At 49.3% G+C, this 27,889-nt stretch overlaps 10 protein-coding genes across 12 annotated transcripts; 4 read left to right on the top strand and 6 right to left on the bottom strand.

Annotated features, from left to right (window-relative positions):
* Positions 1 to 1,951: 1,951 nt before the first annotated feature.
* On the bottom strand, positions 1,952 to 6,261 carry L3040_006622 (uncharacterized protein; the record flags this gene model as incomplete). Of its 2 annotated transcripts, none has more annotated exons than XM_007292195.1 (4): positions 1,952 to 1,981; positions 2,044 to 5,862; positions 5,943 to 6,094; positions 6,249 to 6,261. In XM_007292195.1, 4 exons carry the CDS (start codon positions 6,259 to 6,261, stop codon positions 1,952 to 1,954), a joined length of 4,014 nt encoding a protein of 1,337 aa, XP_007292257.1. The 2 variants fall into 2 exon arrangements, with proteins under 2 accessions (XP_007292257.1, XP_066011163.1); XM_066154184.1 differs by having other exon boundaries at positions 5,943 to 6,091.
* Positions 6,262 to 6,911: 650 nt separating this feature from the next.
* Positions 6,912 to 8,685, bottom strand: L3040_006621 (uncharacterized protein; the record flags this gene model as incomplete). Its single annotated transcript, XM_007292194.1, has 7 exons — positions 6,912 to 7,140; positions 7,190 to 7,613; positions 7,667 to 8,197; positions 8,254 to 8,329; positions 8,409 to 8,435; positions 8,532 to 8,572; positions 8,661 to 8,685. The coding sequence occupies 7 exons, from the start codon at positions 8,683 to 8,685 to the stop codon at positions 6,912 to 6,914; spliced, it is 1,353 nt and encodes a 450-aa protein (XP_007292256.1).
* A 432-nt stretch (positions 8,686 to 9,117) lies between these two features.
* Positions 9,118 to 10,080, top strand: L3040_006620 (uncharacterized protein; the record flags this gene model as incomplete). The annotated part of the gene is made up of 5 exons (XM_066154183.1): positions 9,118 to 9,254; positions 9,301 to 9,499; positions 9,550 to 9,878; positions 9,978 to 10,012; positions 10,061 to 10,080. The coding sequence occupies 5 exons, from the start codon at positions 9,118 to 9,120 to the stop codon at positions 10,078 to 10,080; spliced, it is 720 nt and encodes a 239-aa protein (XP_066011162.1).
* A 67-nt stretch (positions 10,081 to 10,147) lies between these two features.
* On the bottom strand, positions 10,148 to 10,904 carry L3040_006619 (uncharacterized protein; the record flags this gene model as incomplete). Its single annotated transcript, XM_066154182.1, has 4 exons — positions 10,148 to 10,190; positions 10,240 to 10,625; positions 10,677 to 10,745; positions 10,794 to 10,904. 4 exons carry the CDS (start codon positions 10,902 to 10,904, stop codon positions 10,148 to 10,150), a joined length of 609 nt encoding a protein of 202 aa, XP_066011161.1.
* A 656-nt stretch (positions 10,905 to 11,560) lies between these two features.
* Positions 11,561 to 13,026, top strand: L3040_006618 (uncharacterized protein; the record flags this gene model as incomplete). 2 transcript variants are annotated; one of them, XM_066154180.1, is made up of 4 exons in its annotated part: positions 11,561 to 11,577; positions 11,636 to 11,752; positions 11,899 to 12,400; positions 12,451 to 13,026. In XM_066154180.1, 4 exons carry the CDS (start codon positions 11,561 to 11,563, stop codon positions 13,024 to 13,026), a joined length of 1,212 nt encoding a protein of 403 aa, XP_066011159.1. The 2 variants fall into 2 exon arrangements, with proteins under 2 accessions (XP_066011159.1, XP_066011160.1); XM_066154181.1 differs by having other exon boundaries at positions 12,448 to 13,026.
* A 1,536-nt stretch (positions 13,027 to 14,562) lies between these two features.
* L3040_006617 (uncharacterized protein) lies at positions 14,563 to 16,615 on the bottom strand (the record flags this gene model as incomplete). The annotated part of the gene is made up of 6 exons (XM_007292190.1): positions 14,563 to 15,389; positions 15,483 to 15,551; positions 15,603 to 15,614; positions 15,669 to 16,245; positions 16,401 to 16,428; positions 16,497 to 16,615. The coding sequence occupies 6 exons, from the start codon at positions 16,613 to 16,615 to the stop codon at positions 14,563 to 14,565; spliced, it is 1,632 nt and encodes a 543-aa protein (XP_007292252.1).
* Positions 16,616 to 20,248: 3,633 nt separating this feature from the next.
* On the top strand, positions 20,249 to 23,068 carry L3040_006616 (uncharacterized protein; the record flags this gene model as incomplete). Its single annotated transcript, XM_007292189.1, has 4 exons — positions 20,249 to 20,421; positions 20,472 to 20,924; positions 20,977 to 22,727; positions 22,779 to 23,068. 4 exons carry the CDS (start codon positions 20,249 to 20,251, stop codon positions 23,066 to 23,068), a joined length of 2,667 nt encoding a protein of 888 aa, XP_007292251.1.
* Positions 23,069 to 23,954: 886 nt separating this feature from the next.
* Positions 23,955 to 25,034, bottom strand: L3040_006615 (uncharacterized protein; the record flags this gene model as incomplete). Its single annotated transcript, XM_007292188.1, has 1 exon — positions 23,955 to 25,034. The coding sequence occupies one exon, from the start codon at positions 25,032 to 25,034 to the stop codon at positions 23,955 to 23,957; it is 1,080 nt and encodes a 359-aa protein (XP_007292250.1).
* Positions 25,035 to 25,485: 451 nt separating this feature from the next.
* L3040_006614 (uncharacterized protein) lies at positions 25,486 to 25,994 on the top strand (the record flags this gene model as incomplete). The annotated part of the gene is made up of 2 exons (XM_007292187.1): positions 25,486 to 25,770; positions 25,848 to 25,994. The coding sequence occupies 2 exons, from the start codon at positions 25,486 to 25,488 to the stop codon at positions 25,992 to 25,994; spliced, it is 432 nt and encodes a 143-aa protein (XP_007292249.1).
* Positions 25,995 to 26,427: 433 nt separating this feature from the next.
* L3040_006613 (uncharacterized protein) lies at positions 26,428 to 27,192 on the bottom strand (the record flags this gene model as incomplete). Its single annotated transcript, XM_007292186.2, has 3 exons — positions 26,428 to 26,882; positions 26,942 to 27,029; positions 27,085 to 27,192. The coding sequence occupies 3 exons, from the start codon at positions 27,190 to 27,192 to the stop codon at positions 26,428 to 26,430; spliced, it is 651 nt and encodes a 216-aa protein (XP_007292248.2).
* Between the last annotated feature and the right edge of the window lie 697 nt (positions 27,193 to 27,889).

The following is a 27,889-nucleotide window of genomic DNA, read 5'->3' as shown; positions in this document are numbered from 1 at the left end:
ACAACTACCTAGCCAGCGCAATAATGCGTAGCGAAAGGCCAAGCATATACCTACTTCGTACTTGTAATTACTGTATATGACTCCATTCTACAGCCTGGGAGCTCAGGCTACAGAGTCCTGGATGGTGATCTGGTGCTAATATTAGTACCAAATCAATATCACTAGACTGAACTCGGCTCCGACATTTCCGTGTGCAAGGAGCTTTACGAAGTTGTAATATCAGATCAAAATGTGAGAGGCGGAGAGCCCCCCGTTCGTTGCTTCTTTCTCTCCTCCGTGTTCGGAATTAGAATTAAAAGTGCGGTGTGTGAAATCAACATCTGCTGGTACCTGTACCTACGAGGCCGACAGCCGCCACAAGGAAGTTTTGTAGTAGTTGTTGTACGACGACCTCTACGGAATTGGTACGAGGCAAAAGCAAACTTTTGCTCTCAAGAGCCTTTTTTTTGGTATAGGCTTCAGTTTAATAACGCTCGTACGCACGCAGTAGGTACGGAGAGATTCAGTCAGCACGAGAAAGAAAGTTCTCTTGAAGCAGGTACCCAAGTGGCTGTAGGTACCGGTAGTAGCAGACATGAGGCAGATTCTAGGTACTCCGTACAGTTCCCCCCCACCTTGAATACAAATCGAAAGTAAAATTTTGCCAGGCCTCTCTCTCTCTCTCTCTTACCAAGACTTGTATCAATCAACCCATAACGAGTCAGCCTTGAAAAAAGCAAGTACTGCTGTAGTATCTATCTAGTCTATGCAATAGGGTCGATAAGGCTTTGGGCTATTCAGAAACCACTGCTCGACGATTATAAGGCTAAACACTGGGCCGACATGTGGAAGGCTAAGTAGAAGCACGTACCCTCGGTCTTGTCCGATAGATGATGACCCACTTAAACTGGGCGAAAAGATTCCGTAAAGTACGGAGTACTCTACCGGTAGCTCTAGGTAGCTCTCCCGCGCGGGAAGGTCCCGCCGACGCATCAAAAAAAAAAAAAAAAAAAAAAAAACAACAACTAAAACCCACCCTGGCCTCCCGACAAGGAGCAATGGCCGATGTCCGATATCTGGTGTCAGTGGTCCAGAGAAATGTCCCCTCTCCGGAATGAAAGTGTTGTGCGTACGGAAATGGCGAAGGTGTAATTTTACGAACCGTCAACGGCTTATCGTAGAGCCGCTCTACGTCCAACTACGCAAGAAATACGAGGCTGCTGCTGTAAATAGAGGGTGAGGAACTCCTGAGCACTCGTGCCGCCGCCCGGTTTTCTTTTTTAGGTCTTAATCCAGATTGCCCCTCAGAGCAACATGTCGAGAGAGAATAAGAAGTATTGCGTGAACAAAGGAGGCTTTGACAAATATCGATATCCTCTACTTATACACAATCGAAAGGGTTTTCTTTTCCCTTGCCTTCAGCAGTAGACCGTATACGAAGTATTAAGACCTTTACTTGCACACAGCACATCTTCGTAACCCCTGGGAGGTCCTACGGTCTAGTCATAGCGTTTTAGATACCAACCAGACGTAAATAACTAATACTACTACTACAATAACCATAGCGGAAACGACATACGATGTCGTTTATATCACGTGATTCTCTTTCTCGCTTAATCCTCCAAAGTAAAGAAGTCAACTCCAGATACAGCACAAGTAGATAGGTGGGGGCCTATCTGCCGTGCCCACGGATGGGATCTTTGGATGGAAAGCGAGTAAAATTGTTGTTGACTAATACTACTTTAAAATCATCAACTCAGGCTTAGGATCGATAGCATGGTATTATATCACAGCAAGGCATGATGAAGACGAAGTATCCGCGAAATAAGAATCAGATAATTGACACTTGCTGTGTATCGTACGCTACTCAGAATACATGACCCCTGATTACTCTATGCAACATCTCGAAGCTCCTCGTCCTCGCATCGCCAATCCCACCCTTCAATATCTTCCCCATGACCCATTACATCTCTCAAGACTGACTGGCGAGGTAATTCGCAGCCTAGAAACACAAATAGATTAGTATTCAACTAATCTCCAAATCAAATAATATCAAGAACTTACTCTCTCTAAATTATAGTCGTACTTCTCTAGCGCAGCCAAAGACTCGTTCCTGTTGTAACCCATGCTCGTCAGATTCTTCAATATAGGATCGTCATGCACACCAGCTTCCGTGAGAGCTCTGCCAATTTGCGGGCGCTCATGAGGTGGACTGGTGCTGGTGCCGTTGGTGGCTTCAACAGGCTTTGGGGGACCCGCTGCTGCCGGGGCTGGATCTTCAAGGCCAGCAAATATTGCGTCCCAGTCTTGGTTATCGTTAATTGCCGCAGCATTGTTCGATGGCTGAACAGTGACGGGTGACGGATTGTAATCTCCAAAAGCGTTGTTTTTACTGCCAGAGCCGTTTCCCTGACTGGCGTGTTCTTGACCTTTAGCAGTTTGAGGGCTGTCGAACATGGGGTTGAAGTCGTGCGACCCAGAACGGTCGTGGCTAAGAGAGCTGTTGTTTGCAAATTCATCATCGGCTTCGGCTTCCTTGGCGTCTTCTAGTCCATCAAAGTCGTCAAAGTCATCATCGAAGGGTATCTTTGGGGGAGCGACCGGCTGAGACGACGAAACCTGCGGAGCTCTGAGAGATGTTTGTACTGTGGGGAAAGAGCTTGGGGGCTGATCCGATGCCCCATCAGTTGGTGAGCTCAAAATATCGCGCGAGGGAATCAATCCGATATATGCCTGTGCCTCCGCGTGCGCTTGGTCCGTAGAAGAAATGGTGTTGCTGTATGAAGGTGGCGAGGCTTGAGCGTTGGGCGTTGGTGGGCTGCTACCCATACCAGCTGCAGACGATAGTTGTGATACAGCAGCAGGTCTCACGGCCAATGTGTCGGCTCCGCTGTTGGGTGGAGCAAGTGCTTGGGAGTCGCTGATCTTTCGGGAATCGCCTGGAGAAGCAGGGGCAAAGTCGTCATCAAAGCCTCCACTCTCACTATCAGTGTCTTCGTCGTCTGCCAACTCTGCGATTGGTGGAAACTCTTTGTTGAATCCAGTGGCAGCTACTGAGCCTGATGCGGAAGAGCCGCCGGTGTTCATGCGTTCTTGTTTCTTGGCGACACCTCCAAACCCGGCGAATGCAGAATCGAAATCATCTTTAGCGGTTCCGATTCTTTCTGGAGCTTTGGCGAATGGATCACTTGCAGTATCGCTCAACGTGCTTCCACCTGTAGGAGTTGCCGCGATTGCAGAGTTTGAGTCGCCTGGAAATGCTCCAGGAACAGAGTTCTTGTGATCAAGTCCTGCGGGAGAAGAGTTTGAATTGCGATCGAGGCTGGGAGACACAGCTCTGGCGGTTTCTGGGGGACCCGCAGCAGATGAGCCTGTTGGTGTTGCTCCTACATAATTTGTCGGTGTATCAACGCCAGGAGAACCTTCTCCGGATCTGCTAGCAGGAGCCGAAACTTGACGTGAGGAAGTCATGGATTCTTCGTGCGAGGGAAATGGTAAGAAACTAGAGCTAATTTGCCTTGACTCGGGAGGCGGAGGTGGAGCTGTAGCTTGAGAGACCTCCCGGTTGGCTGTTGATGGTGGCGAAGATGACATGGAACCGAAACCGCTTCCCCCCGTTGTGTGTGTACGGACCGGCATTGCAGACGCAGATCCGATCGACGGTGAGCGAACACCATCTTTCCTTAAGCCTGTTTGAGGAGCTTCAGTGGCACCAGCCCCAAAGGATGGGCCAAAAACATTCTCGAAGGACCGGTCGGTTTGTTGGTTTCCGCTTGGCGATGCCGCAAAAGGAGAGTTTGACATGTCGGTGCTGCTACCTTGGCGACGGAAGAAAGGGTTGTTGGCGCTCATGGTAGAAAGTGCTGGGCTAGCAACCGGCGCAGGGCTCTGGGATTGGGTTTGCACTTTCGAGGCAGCTGCTAGTGTTTTCGTGTCTATCTCGATACTCTTTTGCAGTTCCTCAGCTTCTGCCTTCAGTTTATCTCTTTCCCCTTCATTTGTTGCAAGCTGCTTTTTGTTAATTGCAACCAATCCTTTTTGTTGACGAGCATCTGACCTAAGCTTCTCCAATACTGGCTTCAATTGTGCAACCTCAGCATTTACAATTCTCATACGCTCCTTCAAATTTGCATTCTCTTGCTGGTCTGCCTGTAATGCAGTGATAATCTGTCGATGTTGATTTTGAAGATCCCCATGACTTGCTTCGATCATGGCAATCTCTGTCTGTAGCTTCTTCGTCTCATTCCGAGATGTAGTGAGTCGTTCCTCCAAGCTTCTGACATCTTTGACTTCTTGCTCATATAGAGCACGAAGCTGGGAAAGACGAGTTTCAAATTCATGCTTTTGAGAACTTGCCTGGCTCAACTCATTTTGGGTGGTAGCGCGCTGTCTTTGGACATCTTGCATCTGCTTCGACAACGTGCCGACCTGGTTAGACAGATTTGCCAGCTCGCTCGTCTCACTTGTGAGCTGCTTGCTGATCTCTGGATCATTGTCACCCAGCAGATCTTCTTGAGCTGATGCCTGTGGCAGGAAAGCTCTTTGAGTTGCAGGGGCAGAACTACTGGAGCCACCCGTTCCTTGATAGTTGAGACTCTGACCAAACGACGAAGATGGCGCGAAAGGTTTGAAGACAGATGCGTTCGGCGGAGCGCTGGCTGTTGGGGATGTAGGCGTCATTCGCCCTCGTGAGCCGAACGGGTCATTGTCCACTTGGCGACTGATACCAAAGTTACCAGATCCGCCGGTTGATAGGGGTACTTGGACAGGGGGAGAGGCTGGTGTCGACAAAGCATCCAGACCGAACAAGTCTTCAGCAGCCGATTTTGGTAAAGAGGGAGGTGGAGCCTCAAACTCGGGGGCTGTCGCAAGAGACGTGGATCGTGCTTGATGCCGCATTGAAGGGGGAATCAAGTTGTTTGGCAGGGCGTTCGGTAACGAATCTCTGCCATCTCGCTTGCCTCTCTGTTGTCGAATGAGGTACATAGCAACCGCAAATTCGTCTCTGGTCAAGTGGCCAACAGAATTAATATCTGAAAGGTCCCAGATCTGCGCAAGCACCTCCTCGGGAAGTTTCGATTCGCTGAAGAAGGGGACTGCCTCGTCACCCGTAATGTAGCCTTTGTTGAGCTTATCCAGACCATTGTAGATGCTATCAAACTTCTGCTTATCCGATGGACTAATAGCCCAGTCTCCAACAGAGCCCGTGTCCTGAGGGAGCTGCTGTGGAGCTGTGTAAGCAGATCGACTAAGTGGGCTGCCTGCCCGGGCTGCCCCAGTACCGCTGAACTGTCTTGGAATGGCTGACATCGCACCGGCGCCCGAAGATTGTCTACTAGTAGGTCGACGCGAGGCAGCTTCGTAGAGCCCAGCGGGAAGCAGGTTTGGTAAAGCCCGGAGAGCGCCAGCTTTGAATGATGCTAGCAGATGCATAGCAATCACAAATTCGGTGACCTGCAGTGCTCCCTTCAGTTCTGTGTCTGCCAAGTTCCAAATTCTTCCCAGGATCTCATTTGGTAGTCCTGCACGCTCAAATATCGACTTTGCTTGTTCTCCTGGGAGGACCCCATTTTGAGCACCGGACTTCTCGAACAACTGCGCATACTGCCCAGCCTTTTCGGGCGTCAAAGGCGGAACTCGAATGGGTCCGGAACCAGTTCCTTGAGGTTGTAATGCACTCGGCGGAGGACCGGGGGGAGCTTGAATGGAAGGGCTCATTCCTGGCACAGATCCACCATCGAATTTAGGGAGAGGCCCAGGGCGAAGGGCGAGGTCGGGCGTGGGATCGCGGCCTGCTTGGTAATGTCCGATCAACCGCAATACAATCCCAAAACCCGCAGGCGTGAGAAGCCCCCTATTTTCCTTGTCCGCGATTTGCCATATCTAAATTCATACACGTCAGACGCATCCATATTGTAGACAGCTACTGCTGGCTTCTGCCATGCAAATAAGAGTGAACAAACCTCTCCTAAAATGCGCGGCTCCAGCCTTGTCTTCTCGAAGAACTTGACCGCAACCTCCCCTGTAACGACTCCGATATTCTCTGAGTCTGCCTGTCGAAACAGCTGTCCAAATACGCGCTTCTCCTCCGGCGTGAGATTCAGACTCGGCGCTGCTGTGTGTCCGTCAGCAAGTAAACTCTGTAATGTATCTGACAACGAATTTCCAGGGATTCGACTGGTGCACACTGATGCTCTAAGCATAGTTGTGACCGTGCCAGTTGGTGATGACATAGAGTGCTTAGAAGTCGAAGTAAACAAAACTCTTACTTGGATCCTCCATAGTTGCGCCCCAGCTTCCGGTGATCGTGGAGTTTCGGGGTCGCTCGATACAACCAGTAAATAGCTTGGTTTCAGTCCCGACACTGGAGCTGGAGCTGAAGCTGAGCCTGGGGATTCCGTAACAAACAGTGAGGAGATAGGTTGGAAGGATAGGAAGAGATTTGTTCCAGACGGCGGAGGTCGGACGGGAGATAGGTGAGCTTGCGGACTACCGGTATGCATCTACTTTTAGCGTCGCTCGAGCGAATCACCGCTAACGCCCCGCAGTTCGTCGTCACAACCAGTCCAGACTGCATTTACACTGCATGATTTCCTTATATCACAGAGACTTGAGATAGCTTGAACAATTGGTTGCATTCGTTGTCACACGCACCCGTAGTAGACGATTGCACGCTGCTTAAGGACAGATTATTTGATTACTGACTGCGGATGGACTACAAAGAGGGTTGTTTATCAGTCTAGTTGAAGGGATTCCTTCGCGAAGTCCACCTTGGAAAGAAGAAAGTCCGTCTAATAGCCCTCTCCATTAACATGATGACGCTTCTAACACTCCAAAGGAAGCATCATGTTGCCGAATCAAGTTCTCATATTTAGCCCCCGAGTATGTGATCCCACAAAAGAGGTAAACATATGACTCAGTAAAGCAACCCCTTAGTACTCGGCCTCCGCACCATCGTCACCCTCTAGAGAATCCGTTGCAACCTCCTCGTAATCACGCTCAAGAGCAGCGAGATCCTCACGGGCCTCGGAGAATTCTCCTTCCTCCATACCCTCACCGACATACCAGTGGACGAATGCACGCTTGGAGTACATGAGATCGAATTTGTGGGACAGGGCGGACCAGGCCTCAGCGATGGCGGTGGTGTTGGATAGCATACAGCTAAGATTTGTTAGCTAAAATGCTTCGAGTAGAATATGTGATAACTTACACAGCACGGTTAACCTTGGCCAGATCACCATTAGGGACCATCTGGGGTGGTTGGTAGCAAATGCCAATCTTGAAACCAGTTGGGCACCAGTCAACGAATTGGATAGTTCGCTTGGTCTTCAGGGTGGCAACAGCACCGTGCACGTCCTTAGTAACAACATCACCACGGTACAGGAGGCAGGTGGCCATGTACTTTCCGTTGCGAGGATCGCACTTGACCATCTGATTGTTGGGCTCGAAACAGGACATGGAGATCTCTTGGACTGAGTTGGCCTCGTGGGAAGCCTTGGCCGCAGAGACGACGGGTGAATAGGCAACGAGAGGGAAATGGATACGTGGGTAGGGGACTAGGTTGGTCTGGAACTCGTTGAGATCGACGTTGAGGGAGCCATCGAAACGGAGGGAGGCGGTGATTGAGGAGACAACTGCGCAGCCTATTAGCAAATTATCAATTACGAAATGCAACATACCACCATACCTTGGGCGATTAGGCGGTTCAGATTCTCGTAGTTGGGACGCTCAAGGCCAAGGTTTCTTCGGCAGATGTCGTAAATAGCCTCGTTGTCGACCATGAATGAACAGTCGGAGTGCTCGAGGGTAGTGTGAGTTGTGAGGATAGAGTTGTATGGCTCAACGACGGAGGTAGCGGTCTGGGGCGCTGGGTAGACACAGAACTCCAACTTGACCTTCTTACCGAAGTCAACGGAAAGACGCTCCATGAGGAGAGCACCGAATCCAGAGCCAGTTCCACCACCGAAGGAGTGGAAGACAAGGAAACCTTGGAGACCTGAGCAGTTATCGGCAACATGGCGAACCTTGTCCAGGACCTGGTCGATCAACTCCTTTCCGACTGTGTAGTGACCACGAGCGTAGTTGTTCGAGGCATCCTCCTTTCCAGTGATCATTTGCTCTGGGTGGAACAAGCTGCGGTATGTACCGGTACGGACCTCATCGACGACATTGGGCTCGAGATCGCAGTAGATGGTTCGTGGGACATATTTTCCTTGACCTTGTGCAGAAACGCGTTAGATGTGTCAGATAGGAGGGGGTAGAGCTAATGTTTACCGGTCTCTGAGAAGAAGGTGCTGAATCCCTGATCAGGTTCGGCGGCCTTGCGCTCCTCGGTCAAGTATCCATCGGGCTGTAAGGGAGAACGCGTTAGCAAGACAGCCCGATCCACAGAGGTTTGACCCCAGGAGTTGAGAGCGCGCGACGCTTACCTGAATACCGTGCTCAAGGCAGTAGAGCTATGTTAAAGATTCGTTTGTCAGTAAGGGGGGTTTGTAGAGCGATGAGGCGGAGCACATAGCACATGAGCTGAAGTGCCTCGAAGTTAAGCTTACCTCCCAGCAAGAGTTTGCGATTTGGCACCCAGCCTGGCCGACTAGAGGGAGAAGACGTGTCAGCGGAACGGATCTCTGTCGACGGGGACGCGAATAGGAGAGCGGTGAGGCGCGTCAGGCTTTGCATACCATTGATACTGATGACTTCTCTCATGTTGATGTTGTTGATGGAGATTTGGGGTTGAGTGGTGAGTGGAGAATGGTGAGCGGATGAAGGGAGAGCTGATGAAGGGAGCGGATGGAGGGTTTCGGGATGTCAGCAAATTTGCTGTCAGGTTAGGGTCGTGGAAGGGCAAGATGTAGGTGGGGAAGCAGGAAGGAAGTAATCAAGGGGAAGGGGTTGTTGATTTTCCTGAGAAGTCGCTAAAGTGGGCCGGGGCCGGGGCGTCAAATGCTCCGTGTACTGACAGGTCGAGGTAAACAGATAGCACGCTAATGGCTCCGCGCTAGGCTCTATTCGTGATTCTGGCCCAAGCTCCTGGAAGTGTCCCACCATCATGAAAATGTCAGTAAGAACATCGGACAACCATGGAGGCATGCGAAGACCGACACATCAGCATCAACATCAACATCAACTGCCAGTCCAATGGGATCAAACTCCAGGAAAGCCTGGGTCGCAAAGCAACGAAGCAACGAAGTCAAGCTGATCGACAACTCTGCAATTGAGTTCAACTGCGTTTACGATGCTCTTTTATCTGGCGTCTCTTCTACTACATGCCTGTGGTATCGCTGCAAATACTGAAAAGACTATATTTCTCGGTCCCAGAAGTCTCCAGGTTCCCGTCGAGCATCCGACTCTCGAAGACTTGCAACTTGAGTCTCTCTCGCCAAATCACTGGTCCTTGAGAACGCACATCCGAGCAGAGTTTCCAACCAACTCTTCTAGCTATGGCCAAACATCTTGGTACCTGCTGCATAATCTACACGAAGGTCGGAGATATGAAGTCAGGATCTGCTGGGCCGCAACAGTGAGCGAGCTGCTTATCTCTAGTTGTCACCCCAGCACTGACTAGTCTAGCAACCTACTTCGTTCCGACTTGACACCTTCGAATTACCTACGGTCATGGAAACTCCAGAATTGATAGCATCACTTGCACAATACTCCGAGACACGGCAACGTGAGGTCAATGAAGGCCAAGAGAAGGATAACAGGGCTGATGGCCCAGTGTCGACACTCCTTCTGAGGATTTTCGCCGCGGCCGACTACTTTACTACAAATAAGACTCTGATGGACAATGTCCCGCCGGTATATGTGGATATCATTCTCGATCCCTTCGTATTCAACGTCTTCCCGCGATCATTGCTCCCCACAGCAACATATCTAGTATTAGTTGCAGTCGGGAGCTGGTACTTGGCGAAGTTTATTAGTGGGTGGATGGAGAATATTTCAAGAGCGACATTTGAAAAGAAGATCTCTTAAATTTGTTTTGTCTGAAGCTTGTGCAGCTACACCTGGCATGTCAAGTTTCCGACAGTTCAAGGTACACCCTTCCCTTCTCTAGTCGCCTTAGCTAGCTCACTCTGCGCAGTATCATCCGCATATCTCTGATAGATGGGCAGATAATGCTTGGTCTCGCTCGTCGTCTCAACAACACTTTTCCGCTGCTCGACAGCACTCAGCCACTTGCCCCATCTGTCCCACACTTCTCCTCTGGGAATCTTTAATCCTCCCTTAAAGTGGTCAAACACCCAAAGTCTCACCGCCCACGGTGCCATGATGAGATCTATCAAACTCACTTCCCCGCCCAGGAAGTACGGCCCAGTAGGGTCCATGGCCTCAGTGAATCGCTTCAGCGTATCAAGAAAGTCGCTGCGCACGGTGTCAATGCTGGTGCTTGACGTAGACTGGTGTTGCAAGAAGCGATGGAAGGCGGGGATGATGCGTGAAGTCACGAAGTCAATCCAAATCCTGGTCTGGGCTCTGGTGTAAGGATCAGAGGGTAGGAGGTGCGGGCTTGCGGATGGGTATGCGTCCTCTAGAAATTCACAGATGACTGTGCTTTCGTAAAGAGGTTTGTTGTCGTATTGCAGAGTTGGCACGAGTCCTCGAGGATTGAGTTTGAGGAGAGACTCTGGTTTATGATACGGGTTGACCTGGTCACCGTCAGGTTGAGGTTGCCAGAATGGGAGTAGGGTTCTGCACACCTCGATGTATTGAAAGGGGATGTTCTTCTCCAACAGCACAAGCAGTACTCTTTGGACGAAGGGACAAAACTAGAATAGTCGGCCACCTTCCCGTATCAAAGTTGAAGGAGAACATACCCATCCCGAGTAGAGTTTCAACGGCTCTTCCTTCTCATGCTCCTTCACCATCTGTGCAGCAGCTCCGGTTGCATGTGGGAAGAGCTGCGAATCTGGGTGATCCTGAGCCATCTTTGCTTTCTTGGTCGACTGATGAGCGGTTCGGAGGTCTTTTCAGAGCTTATCGGAGGTTTGAAGAGCATTTAAGAGTTTTCAACCACAGATGTAATCATCGTTGGATTTCGACGCCCTTCATTCTTAGAGACCGACATTGGGCGCTCGCTCATATGACGCCATACCTTTACCATTTACGACGAGCTTTGCGGGGAACCTACGGAGGGATTTTGAATGGAGCTTGAACGTAGTTGACAGTCGCATGGGCTATAATATTGATGTTGATATCAAATATCAAATATTGAAAAGTAGTCCGTCTAGGACTGAGAGTGGCACCTTTCACATTCACAGCACAATTCAAAAACCGAAAATAATGTCTGGGACAGTCAGGCAAGCGAATGAAGGTACTGCAACTGCAGCCTCGTTCAACTGTGTACTCCGTAGCTGAAGAAGAGAGGCGTGTCGTGGCTGAGAAGTGAGGCTGTGTAGGAGCGATCCTTTGGCGATTCCCAGCTCTCACCCCTCCCTAGATGCGACATAACACGACAACCCTCTATCTGTCTCTTCTCTACTCTCAGCTCTTCAAGTCTTCAGACTGCACGCAAGAGAGTATTCTGCACACTGCACACTGCACACAGCACACAGCATAGTGCACACTGCACACTGCATCGAGCATGACCGGCCCAGCAACGTATTCGCCCCTTCTCTCCTCCCTCGACTCTTGCGCCGACAAAGCTGACAGTTTGAAGTCCTGGCCAGGAAGGCCCTTCATTCGCTCCTCCATCACTACCTGAGGGATGGATTGCGCAGTGGGATGCAAACTCCAGGAAATATTACTTTGTCCAGATTTCAACCGGAGTGTCACAGTAGGTTACAATCTGGCGGGAATCCTTGGTTTCCCAGGAGCTATCTGCTCTGATCAGATGTCGCTTTTGAAGAGCAGAAACGCTTCTGAATATATGGAAACATTTCTTAGGGTGTGGTCTAGGATAGGGTAATGATTTTTGAATAGATGGGATACTCCTACGCATGCTGCCCCGAACGGTCCCACACCCCAGCACACTCCTCAAGCCGTGGACCACCCCTATGGCCAGCCTGGTGGACAACAGGACTCGGAAATCGTTACTCACAGCGATGGAAGTCAGTCTATCAGGCATCGTGATGGAACGACTGAGCCATACTCGGGGGACAGAGGCATTGGCTCCTTCGCCATGAACCAGCTGCTAGGCGGCAAGAAAAAGCAGAGCGGAGGAGGCAGTGGTCTTGCTGGAATTGCGAGCTCGTTCTTGGGAGGAGGTTCAAGCCACAGTGGTGGACAGAGTAGCTCCAGCATTGGGAGTGCTGGGGGCATTGTAGGCTCCCTTGCTGGGCAATTCCTCGGAGGGAAGAAGAAGCAAGATCACAGCCAGCAAAACGCGAACTATTCGGGCTCTACCTCGACAGGGCATTCTTCAGGAGGCGGCTTGATGGGGCAAATCGGAGGCATGTTTGGAGGCGGTGGTCACCAAGCTTCGGTATGTGCTTCTTCTTGATTTATGTACAAGCTGCTAACACTGTCAAGCAGGGAAATAACTACGGCTACAGCTCAAACAACTCTTCTCAAGGCGGATATAGCGGCCAAGCACCACCAACATCCTATCAACCCGGTGGCGCTTCATCTACTCCCTACCAAGCAGGCGGTGCTCCATCTGCACCCAGCTACGGTCAACCCCAGCACCAACAAAGCCACGATCCGTACAGCCAAAACCAACCCCAACCTCCTCACTCGTACACCCCATCCGAGCCCCCCTATGGCGCTCACGCCCCTCCTCAATCTTATCACCAACAGCCCCCATACGGCGGTCTTGAGCACCAAAACTCGTTCGGACAAGGCCACCCACCCCCTCAGAACCAGCAATTCCCACCTCCACCACCAGGAGGCTACCCAAGTGCACCTCAATATGGAGGTCCCCAACACAGCGGTAATCTGCACAAGCCAGAAGGTGGACACCACTTCGGAGGCTCGCACTCCGGTGGTCTCTATGGCAATTCTCAACCTCCTCCTCCGCCGATGGGCACGCACCCGAATCAGTCTCAAGGTGGCTATGGAGCGCCGGGGGGGTACCAAGAACAAGGGCAGCATCAAAATCCGAGATACTAGGCAATTTGACGTTGATCTCAAAGTGGTGGCTGGAGGGACGGGTACGGAATGGATTGATAGCTACGAATGGCTGTTCGTTCATTTAGATCGTTATCCCATTCGTGTGTTGCGGCACACTTTGTAGTCATAGCCGAGGGGGTGGTACCCCGAATTTTAGAACTGGAATCATGAGCATGACTACAGGAGGTACTTGCCCTACTACATGAACAGCTCGATCGGGAAAAGAGATATGCCGAAGAAAAGACCGGGTTCGTGTTCACTGGAATTTTCCGAGCTCACTCGCTTCGTAACAAGCGATGTGTTTCGCTTGCATTCCCGCCACCGTTATCGACATGATTCTGAGCCATCGGTCATAAAACCCAAGGTCGAGCCTGCCTTGCTAATCAACATGCGGGGTTTAGAGAAGGAAGTCTTGCTGGCACGCCTCCTTGGAAGCCCGAGTGTTTTTGATGTCTGTCCAGGCGCCTAGATGCATTTATTTCCACACACACACACACACACACACACCTTCAGACAGCGGGTAAGTCAATAGCCAGCTGGTCAGCCTCTGATCTATCTCCCTCTTGCGCGAGCCCATATTTACCCAATCTACTATCTGGTGATTGTTTGTTTCTGGGCCAGGATAGGGGGGTAGGTAGGTAGGTAGGTAGGTAGTAGGTAGATACCTAGGTAGGTAGGTGGGTAGAGTCTCCCTGAGTTCTGGCTGCTCGAACAGGTTGGTGGGCGGGTGGGTGGGTACCATTACTTTTCCCGAGGGGTGATATTAATAGGGAAGTAGAGGAGGGAAGGAAACAAGTTAAGCACCAGAGAGAGAGAGGGAGAGAAAGATATAGAGTCTGGACACCGATACCCACACCCCTCCTTTTCCTCTTCTTCTGTTTTTTTTTTTTTCGGTTATATTCCTCACTCTATCCCGTTTCCGATGAACCCTCCCTCAGTCATCCATAACCTACCTACCTACCTCTCTTTCGGAGGGTTCCTGTACGACCACCCGACCCGACCGGACGATTTTTTCTTCAGTCAGACTTGCGAGGTGTCGACCCCGTGCGTGTACATATATAGCCGAGACAAATCCGGAAGGAACGAACGAGTGAGCGACTCCTGGGTTGGCCTACATATGCTACCTAGCGGGTTGTGTTCATAGTTAGGTGTGCCTACCTAGTCTACTTACTGCCTCTCGAGTCGAGTCTGGGAGAGGAGTCTTCTCTCTTGACGAGTCGCCACCTTCTCGAATTCTCCCGAGGGATTGCTTCTTGATCCACTCGACACGGATCAGCTAGCAGTCAGGTACTTGGTCCATGAGCTGTAGACTGACGGGAATGGAATCCCTGCCCTGCTGCATGTATACCAGGGAAAGTACTACCTACCGTACCTACTACAGCGTACGTAGTAGTTCCGTGGGCTGCACTGTTGAGATTAAGTCTATTGATTAGTTCTACACTATCGTCCCGGCCTCAGTCTCAACACAGCAAAACTTGATAATTAAAGTACGTACGACGATCGTTCAGTGGCCTCTTTTCCTCCCGAAAGCCAAGGTCACATCTGAATCTTGTCCACCGAGCCCTTTTCCCCGTCGCTCCCGCTATGCGTCGCCCCCTCATCCCCATCTCTTGTCAGCGTCTTCCCGATACCACCAATAACCTGCCCTTTATGCACGGGCACGATATCCTCCGGCACGGGAGGCCCCGTGAAATTCCTACGTCCACTGATAATGTACCACGCTACGCTAATCATCGCGAAGCCCGTGAACACCACACTCGCATAATTCATGCTCGTGCCCGTGACCGGAATCGCCGTGGGCATGCAGAACAGTACAATGGCGAGGGCTATCCAGCAGATGGTCGCGGCATTGATGAAGAAGCCGAATTTTCCAAGAGAGAACGTCGAGTGCCGGACTGCACGACGGCCGCGGAGGAGGGAGACTAGGATGGGAATGCCGTAGGACACGGACAAACAGATGGTGGCTACGCCGGTAAAGGCGTTGAAGGCGGACGTGGATCCGAAGTAGATGCAGCCGAGGATGCAGTCTACGACTGTCGAAAGCACGAGCCCAAGGAGTGGGATGTTGAAGCGCTTGTCCACGCGCTTCCACAGGGAGGAGAAGGGGATGGCGCCGTCGCGGGCAAAAGCGTAGGTGCAGCGGGATGCGGCTGTCAAGGAGCCCACACCGGCAAAGAAAAGGATACCGAGGATGAGGAAGAGCAGGGCGAAACCACCGCCCGCGGAGCCGGTGGCGATCTTGAAGATTAGGCCGATGGGTTGGCCGTTTGCGGCGCTGAGGAGAAGAGAGACGTCTGGAAGGACGAAGAGGATGGGGATCAGGTAGATCACACCCGTGAAACCAGCGGCTGCTACGGAGAGGACTGTGGGCGCAGAGTCAGCATGACTGTCAGGTTGGAATGAGCCACGCCATGCTGTTGGGAACCGAAAGAGGGAGGTGGTCGGGAAGAGCTTACCAATTGCTTTTGGAACTTCCCGTCCTGGATTTTGGACTTCTTCGCACATCGAGGCAACCATGCCGTATCCTACCTCGAGTCAGCATGAATCTCACATGATGGTCTCCTTGGGATACGAACCAGTAAGAGTATCTATATGAACAACCATTAGCAAACGTTTGCTGGTCCTGATATAAGACTACTCACAAGCAGCTTGAAGAAGACCAACGAACCAAGCCCACCCAGACGGCCAACCACTAGCCGAAGCATCGAAGTGAGTAAAGACGAATTCAGCGCTTCTTCGCTCATCTGCCATGACCAATATAGTAACGATGATGATGATGACCGAAGCAGAAGTCCAGTATATGCAGATCTTGTTTATCAAGTCAAGGTACTTGGCGAGGAAGACATTGACGAGAAAGACAACGGACATAACGGCCCAGAAGGTTAGGACCACTTGCCATTGAGTGGCGATGAAATCTGGATTGAAGATTGTAATGGCAGATAGAATCAATTGAGCGCCGGAAAAGTTAATACTCAGTGTGACTGTCCAGTTGCCTACCAGCGTGAACCATCCCGTAGTCCAGGAGACCAAGGGTGCGTAGGCCTTGGTGGACAACATAGCAGACCAGTAATATACACCCCCCGATGTTGGATACACGGCACAGATCTCGGCCAGAGAGGCGGCGATACTCAGTGAAATGATAGAAACAAAGATCCATCCGTATAGCACAGTGACTGACTGACCATCAGTCAAGGAAATCGCCATGGTTGTGGAGAGACCCTGTGTTTTGTCAGTTCCAACAACCGAGCCATGTCTATGTCTATGCCTATGTCTATGCTATGTCGAGGCCCAAGATATTGCCTCGACATCCAATCCGGGGGTTTTGAAAAGCCCCGAGTTGAAAGGTATGGGAGATGAGGAATTCGAACACATACGAATGGGACAGCCATGATAGCAAAAGAACTAATAAGTCGATATGGTCAGGAAGGATGCACACGCGAGATGCCATGATCACGGGACGGGGGACTCACAGTCCGAGAATAGACATCATAGACAGAGATCTAGGAAGTTCCGACTTGTATCCCATATTCTCCAGCGCCGTATCGGCATGGGCGGTCGCACCATCGCTAATAGCAATTGAACCAGGCATGGTGCTGTCGTCGACTGACTCTGTCCTTTCGATATTGGATACTGCGATGTTGCTAGAGATGCAAACCAGAGCCAGGAACCCTCGAATCACGTACAACTATATAAGAACATGTATATGTATTAATATACGTAGTATATATATATATGTGTGTGTACTTCGGCCGGCCTCGCCGTTGGAACGGAGGTGACGAGATAAGCAACGCCTGACTCGAGTGCGGGGGAAGATAACGATAAGTGCAAGATGCACCGAGTAAATAGATTACATCACGCTGAATGGTTGGCTCGGCGTAACTTGACTCGATGTGTGAGATAATTTTTCGACATGGGGATACCGATAGGTATGTACTGTAGCTCCGTGGTAAGTACGTACTATATACGTAGTATAATCGTACCCCGGGTCGGACTACAAGTCAGAGGCAAGAGTTGCGGTTCCTAGTACTGTACTTACTCTTCAGCAATACGGTCAATTTTCAGCGACAATTAGTCGCTTGCCTTGAGTATTATTGTGAAAAATCCCGACCTGGCTGCTGTACCGGTAGGTCAGGTCGGCACCACCAAACCGGGACACCCGACGGGGGTACAACGGTTATCTTTGGGTCCCAGCCTCTGACGCAGGCAAGGGTCCTTAAAAGCGTCTTTCTTAACCGAGCGGGAGTTAAGCAATGCGGCAAACTCAACAAGCAATAGAGCTACGTAGTACGCAGCAAGTAGCAACGAAGCATACGAAAGCCCCCGACCTCAAACGAGACCAACGCAAAGATGTACGACTCCTCTACGAAATCGGCTGGTCCTACAAACAGACCCAAGGGCCAACAGACAGATTTCAGAGCTGAGCTAGTATCCTCTCTTAATCTAAATATAGAGTCAGCGCCACGGCCAAGATTCTTAGCAAAGTGGACGGTGTTAGAATAACGATCATCGGCCTTTGAACTTCTTTAGCACTAAAGGCAGTGTTATCTCAACCTTTGGATACTCTATTCGGCTTATTCTGGCCTTGGTTCGAGGTCAATCTAATGCCCTGATCCCTGATCTGTTGTGCAACTGTGGTACTACGTATTTCGCCAGCAATATTAAGTATCTCCGAAGTATATTCTTCATTCAATAGGCATCGATCGCATTGGCTGTGGCGCGATTTTGTTATTATTATATTATGATTACCGCCGTCGCCGTTCTGCTCGAGCTATTCGCAAGCACTTCTAAAATCACCATGTCCAGGCTCGTAAGATCATTGCCGAACGGCTAAGAAATCCTCGACACAGACCTCCTATTTATTATGTTCGCAAACGCTTCGACCTTAACAAACACGACGATAGTATAAACGAAGGACATTCGTGATGTCAAGTTCATAAGATCCTAGCCATCAAGCGTACGCCAAGGTGGTCTACGCTATACAAGTATTTGATTAAGATAACTCAGTACGATAACTCGGTCGCCGAAATCCCTTCGCGCGATTTGAACGAGTTAACGAAAAGTGGAGATAACACAGTTGTTAACAAAGTTACGTAACTCAGCTCCGAAATCCGTCTAATCCGTATTGATAGAACTTCTTGCCCGTTCAGGTTTAATCTGGGCTGCTCGCTAAACAGGGAACCAAACGATAACCGCTGTACCTCCGTACTTTTACCCCTATAAAATCGATAGAAAATCAACCACCGATCATGTCCTAATTGTTTTGGTATCAAAAGATGCATCGTGTTTAGTGAAGTAATATTTGACTAAAGCAACACCAACCACGGAGTATAAGTACTTGTTTTATTTTAATTTTACAAGTCCGTCCGCTATCTAAGCGTAGCGTGTCCAAGCCGAAGAACACGAGAATCGGACTTCCTTTACAAATACACTTTCTTTACCACCAACTATCATTCAATGAATATTACCTTTTGTAATATAATATATTCAATTCTCTCTTATCCACATATGGTATGTTTTTTAATTGGAGTCATGGTTATTGAGATATTTAAAGCGGACAAGTAATATTTGATTATTCGGGACGGTTTTTCGCTACACTTTATACTACAATGGCAATGTTTCGACTTGCAATGAACATATGTATATATTTATATTTACGATACAGATTTGTATAGGAATATTTTCTGAGCATGTAGAAAAATCTTCATTATGTTTCTGTTAATGGTTTTAGTTTAATAAGTGTTTTGATGAAATTGTCCCGGTTTGGTGGTGCCGATCTGGCTGTGGTCAAGGTAACCGGCGATTACGGTCAATTTTTTGGCGCATTTTCTTATTGATCAGCGACACCATAATTCAACTTGGTACCAATACAGGAAAATAAAGTCGCTAGAACTATTGCTTCAAGATATCCAATCCTTATATCAAATCGAATATAATTGCCATCAAATTCGTCCTTCTTTAGTTTAATGCGAGATTCGAAGGCCGAAAATTATAGATTATAGAAGGAGGCTTGAGCAAAGCATCATCGTGTTCACAAAAAGCAAGCTTGCGTAAGTACATTTTCTCATTAATTTATATCAATAATTAAAAGATCAGTACAAGCTGTGATATATTAAATAATAGTATAAAGAAAAATCGAAGGCGTTTCGGCTGTTAATCGGCGATTCGCGCATCTCTAAAACCATAGCAAACAATAGCAAACATTTTGAATCCATAGTAATTAATCCACTTCTTATTTTTTTGAGCTATAAGAAAAAAGAAAAACAAAGGAAATGGAAGCTAGCGATTTCGATTTTCTAGAAGGTCATATGTAATCAAATATAGCCAGTAATTTATTCATTTGTTCTTATAATAGAAGAGTATTTGATGCGCGCCGACGAAGTTCAAACATAATTGCGTGTCGAAACCCCATTACTTCTCAGTTTTTTCCTGAATTAGTTCTAATACTGAATAACTATATCATATATGATTATCGATCTCTTTGTTAGAAAGTACATCAGAAATATGTTGCAGTCAAAAGAGCCAAAAAGTTGACCGTATTGCTGAAAATTGACTGTATCGCTGAAGAGAGCCAGGAACCGCAACCCTTGCCCCTGAATTGCATCTGACCAAGGGTACGATTATAGGTATACTCACTCTATATTGACAGCGAGTACTCATAAGTAAGTAGAGTCACATGTAGTAGTAAGCTTCCTGGCTTGCCAGTGTGTCAGTGCTTGGTAGACTATCCAAAGGCTTGGGCTCTTCAGCAGAGGTCACTGGATCTGAAAGATGCTGGTAAAAAAAACCCAATAAATATCAATGGAGATTGGCAATCAATGTCCTGTCTACCCCAGGATTCCACGATCTGGCAAGCAGCAATTCGACCTGGACTGTATAGAGAATTAGAAAGTTGGCAGAGAGCAGAGATAAGTTTGCAGAGTGCATGATACTCTGTAAACAATGCTTCGTACGTAGTAGTAAAATGAAAAGGGGCTCCGGTCGGTTGAATGTTTATCCGGAGAGCTCTAGTCCTGACGTACTAGCCTCATCCGATCCCGCCCCATCGAGGTCATCGAACAAGGGAAATATACCTAGTTGTACAGAACTCTCCTCTTGCACACTTCCTGCACCCCCCCCCCAACGTCCACCGTCCACCGTCCACCGTCCACAAGCAGCCTAACAACTGTAAGCAGGTTTCCACTGTACTACTTACCACCTGCTCGCTAAGAGTCCGCTCCTCGGTATGGCGGCTCAGACGAACGGACACGGTGCGAGTAGGCCATCTGCAGCTTCGAGATTCCCAACTGCACCTTCAATCATGACCATGAATGGACACTTTGCGGGAGTTGGCGATGCGCCGACCAAGGAGCAGTACGAACAAGGCATTCAGGTCATCGATGGGGAGAAAGAGTTCAAGTATGCGGCTTGCTGCCAGTCTGCCTCTCATATCACTAACAACTCTTTAGTCCGCATCTTAACCACTACCTCCAACTCACCAAGATTGCACAATCCGGCTTCAACTACCACCTCATATCCGTCTTTGGCTCGCAGTCCACCGGGAAATCGACCCTGCTCAACCACTTATTCGGAACTGACTTTGGGGTGATGTCTGAGACGGAGCGCCGGCAGACTACCAAAGGAATATGGATGTCAAAGAACAAACGCGATCAGGCGCAAGTTTCGGATTCACAAAAGATGGCAGACAACATTTTGGTGATGGATGTGGAAGGTACCGATGGTCGTGAGCGAGGAGAGGACCAGGATTTCGAAAGAAAGAGCGCACTATTCGCCCTGGCCACCAGTGAGGTTCTGATCGTCAATATCTGGGAGCATCAGGTCGGACTGTACCAAGGTGCCAACATGGGATTGCTAAAGACAGTCTTCGAAGTCAACTTGCAGTTGTTTTTGAACGATAAGCAGTATGCACGCATGTGATCTCCAGATTGGCGACAAGCTTCTAACATATCTTAGGTCTAACCCTCGGTCGCTCCTATTCTTCGTCATTCGCGATCATATCGGAGCCACTCCCCTTGCGAACCTCCGCAACACCCTCATCGCTGATTTAACAAATATATGGACCACTCTTTCGAAACCAAAGGGTCTGGAGAATTCCCGGATAGAAGACTATTTTGATTTCGGTTTCGCCGCATTACCGCACAAGATCTTACAACCAGAAAAGTTTCTGACAGAGGTAGAAAGACTTGGATCGAGATTCAGAGCTGGCCACCGAACGACGAAGGAACACGGTTTTGACGCCGCCCACGAACTCGAGGGTGGCATATTCCTGCCTGAGTACCACCGCAGAATTCCTGCCGATGGATATTCTGTATATGCGCAAGGAGTTTGGGATCAGATCTCTTGCAACAAGGACCTTGACTTGCCTACACAACAGGAGCTCTTAGCGCAATTTCGATGCGACGAAATTTCCCGGGAGGTCCTGGAAGCCTTCGATGTTGCCATACAGCCACTCGAAGAAAAGCAATCCGACGCGGTCAGACTTGGAAAGCCTACCGTACTCGAGGCGTTGGGCGCATCCGGATCCGAGGCGCGTCTCAAGGGTATCAAGGCCTTCGAAGTTGAAGCTAGCAGATATCACAAAGGAGTATACGCAAGGAAGCGGGTGGAGCTGGAGGGAAAAATTGATACCCGGTTGAAGGCTCTGTACCACGGACAACTCACTGCAGCACACAAAGAAGGTGTTGCCTCTTTTAGCGATGCTGTGTCAGCAGCGGTCAAGGCTGGCCAAAAGAAAGGGGCATCTTATGAGTTTGCCGAGATCGTCGAGCGCGAGAAACAAGTTGCCCTTGGGCATTTCGAAACTGAAGCTCGTAGTCTTGCCATAGAAGGCGTTTCCTGGACCAATTTCAAGCCACAATATGGGCTGTTCGAGCAGGAGTTGAACGAAGTCAGCTCCCAATTACGAAAAGAGGAAATGCGCCGCCTTGCTACCAGAGTTGAGAGATGGGTCCGGTCCAGATTGGGTGATTCGGTAGGACTGGAGTTCAACAAGTTGGGATCAGGTCGTGGTCGAAGTGGAGCGCCTGAAATAGGCGAGAAACCCGCAACAGAAAAAGACCTGTGGGATCGAATATGGAATCTCTTCGTGGCAGCCGTCAAGGAAGCCGAAACACGTTTCATTGAACGAGCCAAAAGCTTCGACGCCGACCAGGACGAGATTGAAGTCGGCTTATGGCGACTGAGACGCAAAAGTTGGGGGGTCCTGCGCGCGAGGATTGACGAAGAGGTTATGGAAGGCAATATTCTTCTCAAGCTTCGCGAGAACTTTGAGGACAAATTCCGCTATGATGAAGCTGGCGTACCAAGAATTTGGAGGCCAACTGATGATATCGAGGGGATTTACACGAAAGCAAAAGAGTCAACTCTTACCCTCATACCTCTTCTTTCTCGGTTCAGACTTGCTGAGACCTATGGATCCCCTGAACTCCCAGACTGGATCGGAAATGCGCCAGCAAGTGTCGATCCAAAGGATGAGGAAGACCTCACTCCGATCGGCGGAGTAGACGAGGAAGAGGGCAAGAGTCTCGAGGAAGAAATGACGATTTTGAGCGAGGCCAAACGTCAAGACCTCGTCGTAAGATTCAAGAAGACAGCCGATGGTGTCTACGTTGAAGCAAAGCGTAGTGCTATCGGCGGAGTTGCTCAAGTTCCACTCTATTTCTATGGCCTGCTCTTAGCACTAGGGTGGAACGAGGTTGTTGCTGGTCAGCCACCCTATTCCCCAAAGCTCAATTTCTGGTACTAACCTAACTTAGTGCTCCGCAACCCCGTCTACTTCATCTTCTTGATCCTTCTCGGCGTTGCTGCCTATGTAACATACACCCTGAACCTCTGGGGGCCTATTCTCCGTATGGCTAACGCCGCGTCATCGCAAGCCGTCGAAATCGGCAAAGAGAAGCTACGGGACTTTCTGGAGAGCTCGGATGCGGGACGCCAGGCCCTGGCTATGAAAGGCAGGGACGATGACTCGGTTAGCTTGAATACTCTGGATAGTAGGGGCAAAAAGAAAACTGCCGAGGACGAAGACGAAGACGATGACATCTAGTTTGACTGTCACGGCTGTTCTGGGTATGATTATGTATGTAGATTGAGGGAAGATTAGAGCTTAGCCTAGCGTGTACTTTACAAAGGCATTCGCGGTGAGTGTACTCAAGTACTACGGTGATATCTGTATGTTACTCTCGGGGGTCTGTCTAAAATCCGCGGTAATGATGGCTCCGGTACAAACGTTTTTTACTGTGCCGTGCAAAGTACCCCGAATGCTTTATCATAAAATCAACAACTCTCTACAAGAAGCTTTCTGATTTGTCATTTACGAAAGTCGATTGAGAAGTACCTAGTGGCCAGGCTTGACACGACTTGGGGATTGCTGGTTCGCTTACGACATGCTACGCCGGGGAAGAGGCCCTACTGTCCGACGTAAACATCGAGCATTGTTTCTCAACGCGGAATCTCCTGAGTGTAACCCTCCAAGATACGCTACTGACTGATAAGCGGTGAGCAGAGTTCCAAATAGTAGCCAGCCATCCCGGTGGAGGAAAGCAAAAGCCAAAGGGGAACTCGCTCTCCTCCCCCCATGCTGTGGGTTGTTGAAAGCCCCGTTTTCCAGAGCACATGGAGATATACATGCGAACCTCGTTTCGTCTCGTCAAGACTCATGGTGCGCCCTCGAACGTCCTGCTAGCAACTACTAGCAGGAGCAGATGTAAGGCCAAGCAAGGTTGCAGAGGGAGATTCGCTTGTTCTCCAGGTCTTGATGGTCATATCCTAGACCAACAAGTCGGCTTTCAATGCCAAGGATTGCATTTACCATTGGACGATGTTCCAGTGTTCGATAATTCATGAGCAATTCCTCTTCTCGACAGTTATTGGACCTTATTGTCCAACTCCCTAGACGCCTTATTCATGAAAGCATGTAGGACCAACTCTAATCAGAAAACCTCACTGCCGACAGGCCTCCCAAACCAGCTTCCCAGTTCATCGACCTCCTTATCTTTCCCGGCTGAGAAGTAATCTGTCAACCGGCTCGTCTCGTCATCCTCCTCGACCGGCCACTCAACCTTGGCAGCCGCCCCTTTGACATCCAGCATATCCTTCGCTGTTCCCCAACTGAACCGGCATTCCGGTCCCCACCCAAAGACAGGGTCCATGCTTCTCTTCAACCACGACGTACACCTCGCATCACTCGGGTACCCAGAGCCCCAGGAGCTCTCCTCCGCAGCTTTCGCCATCTTCGTCCCCTCCATTTCCACATCCTCTTCTCCGTCTGACGTCTTGGAAAGGTAACTATCATACAACACTTCCATCGCGGCATCTCTCGTCACTTTGGCGCACACACTGGCAGCGCTCACACAGGGGTAGAGACTATCCGCCTTCTTCGCAACCGTGACCTTAGCCGTCGGGAATATCCTCTGCAGTTTCCGCTGATACGTCTCTGGGTTCCCAATCGTATCAATAAAAATCTCCTTCACATTCACACCTCGCTCGTAAACCCCCTTGATCAGCATAATCGTAGCGTCCATGGCCTGGGCATTGAGGTTATAGGTCGCGGCCGGCTTCATCATATTCGCGCCGATGTCTCGCGCGGACATGACTTCAACCGCCCATCCGCACTGCGAGTGTAGATCTGTGTCGGGGCTGCATAGCTTCTCCATGAGATTGGAGCGGACGGTGGGGGTCAGCACCTTGCTGTCGTCGAAGTGGTGTGTATCCCTCAGTAAAGGGTCGGAAAGCGGGATAGGGAGGTAGAAGAGCCCGTAGACCATAGGGCCGAGGACAGGGCCCCGGCCGGCTTCGTCGACGCCGAGAGCGCAGGCGGGCCCGGGGTCTGCTTTGGAGGAGTCGGTGAGGTGAGCTGGGTCGGGTGTTGGGAGGAGGGAGGGAGGCACCGGGGAGAAATGGGTATATGATGCGCCGGCGAAGAGGAGGTCGGAGTTGATCGACGGTGCGATAAATACTTTAGCTGCGGGAGCCTCGAGAGCGATATCGTCTTCCACTTGGGGGTCTGCCATTGCTATTTTGAGTGTGAAGTTCAGACATTCGGGTTCTGATCGAAGATGTTTTCGGGAGACGCGTCAACACTTGTGGGAGACGCGACTCAGCCGCTTGGACCTCCTCACTTAATAAGTCCTTTTAACCGATGTTGCCCGAGCCGAATTGAACTGTGGTAGATATCTAGACTGACTATGAAGGAAAGCCAGATTCAAATTTGCTGACCTCTAGCTAGCCGCTTCAGGTTTCCAAAGCTCGTTCCTAGTATTACTTCTGATACTTGAAACCAGACTCGACTCCTACAAACGTGACTGTTTCAAAACTTCATATTTCTCACGGCTCGCAACCTCGCAAATTCAATCCACATTCAGAACATCGTGGCCGGCTTCTCACTATTATCGTGCTATCCAGACATATTCCTACCTACCACCACTTATCCCAGACACAAACAGCAGCATCGATAGTCACACAATGCTCAAAGGAATTGACCCTCTCCTGACCCCGGAGCTTCTCCAAGCGCTTCGAGCAATGGGCCACGGCAACACGATCGCAATTGTAGACGCAAACTTCCCGGCAGCCTCAACAGGTCCCCCCGTCATCCGTCTCGCCGGAGCCTCGGTCACCGATGCCGCCAACGCGATCCTGTCTCTGATGCCTCTCGATGATTTCGTCGACGAGGCGGCTTGGTGTATGGAGGTGGTGGGCGACCCTTCTGCCGATCTGCCTGTTTATAAGGAGTTCAGAGAGTCAATGCTCGTAAGCAACGTGCTTGTGTTTGTTTGCCTTTCTAAAAGTCATGGGAGAAACATGTTGACTTTGAGGTTGCGGTGTAGAAGCACGAGGGTGGGAACTTTGAGCTGAAGAAACTTGAGAGGATGAAGTTCTACGAACAGGCCAGCAAGGCGTTCTGCGTTGTGTCGACTAGTGAGACACGGCTGTATGGAAACCTGCTGTTGAAGAAGGGGGTTGTCAGGGCATGACTTGAGCATTATACATCACGCCCTGAATATACAACTCGCCCTTAACGAACCAAGCCTAAATCATTATGTCGTGTTCGTTGGTTGGATGGGCCTCTCGTTCAGAAGAGAAGCGACATGTTGTTGACGAGAGAAAAAGCCTAAAGCAATGCAAAGAAAGCTACGATCTCCAGCTCTAGAGCAATTGAGTTGGCGCATGCCGTTGCCTAAATTCGGATGATTGTATAATCAAACCAGCCAAATGATTGTAAATACCTCTGGAACTCAAAAATCTGAAGCCTTTAGTGTTATGGTGCGGCTTGGGTATTGTGCACTTCGCACTTTGCATTCTGCATTATGCACTTGTACTTGCAGCAGATAATAGTACAGTAGGTAGTAGATTGGTTTTAATAACTCGCCACTCCCTTCCAGTTATAATACAAAGCTAAAGCATGTTTCAAGGATGCTCGGGTAGATCCTGAGTATTAATGTCCAAGTCCCCAGGATTTTCAGTACTAATCCATCTGCTCCAATCAGCAGGCTTGTTCGAATAATCTTTTAGGGCTTCCCTTGTTTCAAAGCATGTACTCTTTATACCCAACTCTTCATTTTGCAGGTAATAAGTTGGAATGAGCATCTGCATATCCCAACCGAAATTTGGGATCCTTGAGAAGCGTATTACTTTGTCGGGGTTTTTCCTTCTATCAAATAAATTGAGGATAAACTCCCTGATAGCGTCTTCGCCTCGGTTCCATAATGCGGTCATCAAATACACACCATTCTCAATCGGCTTTGGCCAAAGTTCTGGGATATAGACTTTTTCCACCTTGTCCATCTTACCCCTATGGGCATCGGCAACACAATACCATCTGGGTCCCACCTCGTCCCAACCCCAAGCTTCAATTTCTAGTCCTACATATATTATTAGCTTAGCGTAATAAGTGAAGATTTAAAAATATAAATTAACTTACTAAAGTAAATACCTTCTCCTATCATACCTTGTTTTTGCAGACCGAATCCAGATAGAGTGCGGAAAGAATTGATATTCATGGCTTCTTCCTATAATCCGCGTAATTAGTATAGGCTCATATTATATAAATCAAGTAAAACTTACTGGGGTAACGGTTATATAGCCGAGAAGTTCTCTTATTGCTTGAGCTCTATTAAAGAGAAAGCTCGAGGCTAGCAAAATTGCGAAAAAGGATTTCGGTAATAGAATCATGGTATTTGCAAGTATCCGAAATAACCTTTAAATGTTTTTGAGAGCTGACGAAGGGGAACAAGCTTGCCAAAGAAGCGGATAAAGGAAAGGATTGTCAATTCGTTCTGAAGTAGAAGAAAGGATATATATCTCTCCTCTGATTGATTCTTCTCTATTCATCTTATTGATATTAGCAACCAGTAAGTATTTTTATTTTTCGTATTTTTATATGGAGGATTGTCCTAAATATAATCTCCCCCCCCCCCCCCCCCACAGGTGAATATATATCGAAAGTATAATTTTGCAAAGGATCTTACCAGGGCTTAAACCGATCAACTTACTACGTCGCAGGCGTAAGTATTACCCCTCGAGGGTATGGAAAACAGGGGGTTTAAAGTGGAAACTAAACTTCTAAGGCACCCTCGAGGGGTAATACTTAGGCCTGTACCGTGGTATAAGGATTCAGCTTTGAAAAGTATCTTTGAGCCAGTATTTAGCCTATACAGTGGAGTTGACAGGGCTTTGAGCCATTAAGAAACCACCGCTCTATGATTTATGGGCCTAAACTGGGTCCGACATTTATTCATGGGGGGGGATAGTAGCGGGGAGAGTAAAGTCCAATTTGCGCTTACAGTAGCTACTGTAACTATTCTCAGTACTACCTCCCTCTTGACTAAAAAGCAGCATCCCAAGAGTGGCACGACCCAAAACACAACAA

Source organism: Drepanopeziza brunnea, assembly GCF_022702325.1.
Source record: "Drepanopeziza brunnea f. sp. 'multigermtubi' strain 214-2 chromosome Unknown ctg11, whole genome shotgun sequence".
In the NCBI taxonomy this organism is placed as follows: domain Eukaryota; kingdom Fungi; phylum Ascomycota; class Leotiomycetes; order Helotiales; family Drepanopezizaceae; genus Drepanopeziza; species Drepanopeziza brunnea.
Note: the sequence above shows the minus strand (reverse complement) of the source record. Positions and strands in the feature narration are given on the sequence as shown.